Source organism: Mus pahari, chromosome 7 (genome assembly GCF_900095145.1).
Source record: "Mus pahari chromosome 7, PAHARI_EIJ_v1.1, whole genome shotgun sequence".
Lineage (NCBI taxonomy): Eukaryota > Metazoa > Chordata > Mammalia > Rodentia > Muridae > Mus > Mus pahari.
In genome coordinates, this window is record NC_034596.1 from 107,085,262 (window position 1) to 107,090,485 (window position 5,224).

Here is a 5,224-nt window from a genome sequence, read left to right on the forward strand (position 1 = left end):
GTCCTGGAACTCACTCTGTAGACCAGGCTGGCCTTGAACTCGGAAATCCGCCTGCCTCTGCCTCCCGAGTGCTGGGATTAAAGGCGTGCGCCACCACGGCCCGGCCCAATCTTTTTTTAATCTATAAAATTTTAACATTTGAATCTGATCAAGAGGCCCCAAAGCAACTTGTGTGCCCTGTCAGGAACAGGCCTAGCATCTGTGGCTGCTTTTGAGGCAGTATCAGGGCCAGGACGACCGCTAGGTCAGTACTGGTTTCTGCTGCCCTGCTAGCTTGCTGAGCTGTTTCTCCTTGACTTCTGTCCTCATGAATCTTTACACACGTTTCCCCAAGGCCAAGTGGCCCCCACTGTCACACACTGAGGCTGCTACTGACAGCTGGAGAGTAGACAATGGTGAGTGGGAGTAGGAACAGTTTGAGGGGTGTCCACGGGGCAGCAGGGGCACCAGAACTGACTGGGCTATAGATCACTCCCCCGTCTGTCTGCAGTCAGAAGTGCCAAGCCCGGCGCTGACCTCCCTGCTCAGCCAATCTGCTTTGCCCAGGGGTTTCTCTGGTTTCCTGCCCAGCCTTCTACTAGGTGTGCCCTGCTCCTGAATATTGGAGCTCTCTGGGGTGGAAGCCCTCCTGATACCTAGAACCATGTTCCATAGGTGATGCAGCACCCCTCTGAGGGCGGCCAAGTTCTGAGCCTCTGCAGCAGCATTAAAGAGGCCTCTGTCAAGGTGGCTGAGATCTGGATCGTCTCCCTGTCCAGCCAGCCCATCGACCATGAGGATAGTGCGATGCAGGCTGGCCCCAAGGCTAAGTCCACAGGTGAGTGAGTCACTGCCTTCCTTCCTCTGCTTCCTCTGCCCTGCTCTTGCCACTTCCTGCCACATGTATGGGAGGCCGTCCGAGTGCGGTTGGAGAAGGTAGAGTCTTTTGGATTTTTCTCTAGCTAGAAGCTTTGGGGGAGTCGTGTGCTGTTGAAATTCATTTATAAGTTCTCTGAACCGTCGATACGTAGGTGCCATGGGTCTATCCTGTAGTCTACGATGTTGTGAACACCCGGTTTCTGGTGTGGAGGAGGTGCTTGGCCCCTGTCATTGCTGCTGCCATCACAGTGGGGCTGCTCTATTTCCCCTGTTCTCTTTACTCCTCCAACATGTCAGCAGGCATGTTCCTTGAGACACCAGTGCTGTGTCTCATGTTCCCTGGTCTACACGGGTCTGTCTCCTTATAGCTCCCCTCTGCTCCCAGGGGACACCCGTGGTTCTATTGCCAACTCATCGCCATGGCGTCGGATAGAATCTAGAGGTACTCTCCCTTCTGTGTGCTCATTCCACAGATAACTACTCTGAGGAGGAGTATGAGAGCTTTTCCTCTGAGCAAGAAGCCAGTGACGATGCTGTACAAGGGCAGGTAAAGTTTAAGCCTGAAATGGGGAGATACCTGGCACCTCCCTCTTCCACTTCTGTAGATCAGGGCTAGGGACTGAGGGGACTTCCCTGAGTTAGCCCACACGGGATGAGAAGGGAACTATATATGCCGCACCTGTTTGCTTCTTCCCCGGGCCTTCAACATGTTAGTAGGCAACTCTGCAGGGTTTGGGGCTAATGGTAGCTGACTGCCAAGTGATGGCCTCCCTCACACTGTGATGGGGTGGGCCTGCTGTGTAGGCGCTGTGGCCTCAGGCTCTCTGCATGTCTACACAGGATCTTGACGAGGATGACTTTGATGTGGGAAAACCCAAGAAGCAGCGGCGCTCGATAGTAAGAACGACGTCCATGACCAGGGTCGGTGGAAACTAGTTTTACTAACACTGGGGAAGGGTGAGGAGGGTGGGCAGAGGCTGGGAGGCTCACTGGAAGGCTGTGGGGAAGAGGACAGACAGCCTTTCCTGAGGAGGACAGACAGCCTTTCCTGAGGATCTCATATATGGCCTGAAAGAGTCTCAGAATCCCCACTTGCCTGGAGTCCAGAACCCTGTCTAACTAGCGCCTGGTTGTTATTAGTCAAAATGGACATAAGCCAGACAGGATACCTTCTGGCTGCCACTCTCCTGCCCCAGCTCAAACTTTATATGGTCATGGAGCCCTGGGCATCTGGAAGAAGGCTGGAATAGCTGCCTCAAGCCCACAAACCTACAGATGGAGGCCGCTGGGCGCTGTTTTCCTGTCAGTGCAGGACTCAGACTCACCATGTGTGGGGCCTGGTCTGCCAGCACAGAGACTCAGCTGTTAGGCCTTTCCCATGAGAGGAAATGTGGGGTAGACTTCAGCCCATTCTCATCCTGCCCAGTGACCACCAGTGGACCTGCAGCCCCTTTAGAGCCCAGCACTGGGCTTCAGGGCTGACTGGCATAGGCAGCCCCTGTCAGTACTGACCAGGGACAGCACTGTCAGCCTTTGGCAGGCACGAGGAGGTTGTGGATAGACAGTGGCCACAGTACAAAAGCTGGATATAAACTGGGTCTCCCCTGACCACAGGCAGCACCATCTGGAGGGGCCAATCTGAGGGGTGGTACAGGAAGAGTCCTCCCTGTTAGGGTCAGTTCTGTTAGGGTAGCCATGCTGAGAGGACAGTGGCTGGAGCAGAGGCACTGCAGCCAACAGTGCGAGCAGCTTGACTAAGCTCAGAGCTTACAGAGTCCCTCGTCTCATCCACATGAGCTATCCTGAGTGCCTCCCACAGGGTGGCAGTTTCCTCCTGAGGATGAGGCCAGGACCTTCCCTGGGAGGTGGAGCTGTGGCAGGTGCTAGAGAGCCTGGATGGGACTGCTGAAGCTTCTGGGGCTACAGAGCCACCCTGTGCCCTTCCTCAGTGGCTGTGGACTGTCAGCTCCCCAGGCGTTTCTGAGTCTGGACTCAGGCTGTGCTTTCCAACACAAAGAATGTGCACATGGCTGTATGTAAAAGCCGCGTCCAGTTTATACTTTCATAGTGTGTGAGCTGTGTCTCCTCCTGTCCCTCATTACTGAGAGACCAGAGTGCAGTTCCTTGCTATGTCCCAGGAATGGAGCCCCTCCCATCATCATTCCTAACGTGAGCTTCCTGTGCTTCTTGTCTTACAGCAACAGAACTTCAAGCAGAAGGTGGTGGCGCTACTGCGCAGGTTCAAGGTGTCGGAGGAGGTAAGTGGGCCAGGGCTCTGTAGCTGCTAAAGGCCCCTTGATGTCATGCTAGACAAGAAGTGCTCCAGTGAACCTACAGGCCAGATCGGGTTCTGAGCTTACCATCCATGGGGCATTGCCTCTGCCTGCCAGCCTGGGTGGCGGCTGAGAGAGAGGCCAGCAACCAAACTCCTAAGTGGCGGTGTACCTGCGGAAAGGCCCAGGAGAGCTGAGCGTCGGTTTATATAAACAGAGTATTTTGGGAAGCAGTTGCAGGTTCATAGAAAAAACAAGTAGAAGAAACAAGACTTTCCATGCTCCAGCCCCCACCATACATAGCCTGTTCTGTGGCCAGCAGACCGTGACTCCTTGGTTTCTTAGTTTTTCTTTAATCCCCAATCTTAGGTATTGAATTTGTTCATAATCCAAAGAAAATCACATAAAACGGTCAAGATTCTGTGCCCACAGTAGAGGGGACACTTGGATGTTTGGTCCTCAGAACACGTCCCCACCCTCTGCATCCATGTGTGCAAGGACCACACCCAGAGCAGCTAGAAGGTCCCAGGTCAGCCCAGGCACCAACACTGAACAGTTGCTCTCCACACAGGCAGGTACTGGAGCGGCACTTCTCAGCGCGGGGCTTTCTTTGGGGCCAGTACCTATCCTGGGACACCATACCTGTTTCAGTGGAATAGCCTCTGGTCCCTGTATCTTGAAGCTTGCATCTCTTTGTGAGACAGACCCAGAGTAGCTGAGAGTGACGCACAGCAAGAAAAGTGCCTGGCCTAGGACTATTGTAGGCTTGCAGGAGGAGGCAGGTGGGTTTGACCATGGAGTTCCATGCTTACCAAGCAACAAAATAAATCTGACATACGCAGCTTTTGTTCTGGGTTCTGAGACTCAGCCTAAAATCTAGAAAGTTTAGCCAATATCCTGGACGGTGGTCAGGGCAAGAACTATTTTGTTTTCATAGAAATAATCTCCCACATTGTGTAGAATGCAAGTTACCAAGCCATGTGAGCTGTTTAATATCTGTCCTGTACCATTCCCTTTTATGTGAGGAAAAGAATGTCTAGCCATAGCTCTGTCTCAGCACTCCTCGTCACTAGGAGCTGTGGCTAGGCACTGACTCTGACTCACAACCCACCAGCTGTCCTGGAGTATACAGTCACCTGTGTGGGACTGTAGATTATCTTAAATGGTCATGTTGTGCTGTAACTAAACTTCTAGGTCTTTGTAACCAAATCCAGGCAGGGGCTGTCGAGACAGCTCAGCAGTTAAGAGCTCTGGTTGGCTGCTCTTGTAGAAGATCCAGGTTCGGTTCCCAGCACATATATGGTAGCTCACAACCATCTGTAACTCCAGTTCCTGGGGATTCAATGCCCCTCACCTCACTGTGTGTGTGTGTGTGTGTGTGTGTGTGTGTGTGTGTGTGTGTGTGTGTGTAAAGTATATCCAAAGATGCCTTTCATAGTTTTGGAGACTGAAAGCCAAAGTCAAGGTGTTGGCAGATTCTTCTGTGGAGAGGACAGGGTCTTCCTGAATGGTGCAGCATCCTCACGTCCTCACACAGTGAACGGGAGCGGCACTATTCAAGGACCTCTTACTGAATCACCTTGAGGGTTAGTTCTCAGCATAATTTTGAGGGATACAGCATTCAGATCAAAACATTCTGTTCCTAGATCCCAAAATTCATTTCTTTCCCTCATGTAGAATGTATTCATTCTATCGCATCAGCCCTTATAGTCTTAACTCACTCCAGCATTAACCAGATTCTTAAATACTGGCGTGTCTGCAACTGTCTACATCAGATGTGGCTGAGCAGGACTTGTCAGGTGTGAGCAGGAAATCTGTGCAGAGTAAGTATGAGACCAGCATAGGGCAGAGATTGTATTGGAAACGTGGAGAAAAGGAAACTGATAGTACTGCTCCCCAAAGTCCAACACTCAGCAGGGCAAGGCATTCTGCACATTGATTTACTTACTTAGCGTGTGTGCGCACATGTGTACATTTGCATGTACTTCTACCTGTTTCTCAACTCCACCATGTGAGACCCAGGTATCAAACTCAGGTCCTTAGACTTGGCAAAAATATTCTTTATTCTCATTGACCTCAAACATTAAATCTTT

General features: G+C 51.8%; 1 protein-coding gene across 5 annotated transcripts in view; it reads left to right on the forward strand.

Annotated features, from left to right (window-relative positions):
- Pacs2 (phosphofurin acidic cluster sorting protein 2) overlaps nt 1–5,224 on the forward strand; it is a 62,086-nt gene that overhangs the window by 36,619 nt on the left and 20,243 nt on the right. For all 5 annotated transcript variants that reach the window (XM_021201825.2, XM_021201823.2, XM_029540688.1 and 2 more), the window contains exons 5-8: nt 655–817; nt 1,332–1,405; nt 1,699–1,779; nt 3,057–3,116. In XM_021201825.2, the coding sequence (XP_021057484.1) occupies nt 655–817; nt 1,332–1,405; nt 1,699–1,779; nt 3,057–3,116 (378 nt within the window). The remainder of the gene's footprint in view (nt 1–654; nt 818–1,331; nt 1,406–1,698; nt 1,780–3,056; nt 3,117–5,224) is intronic.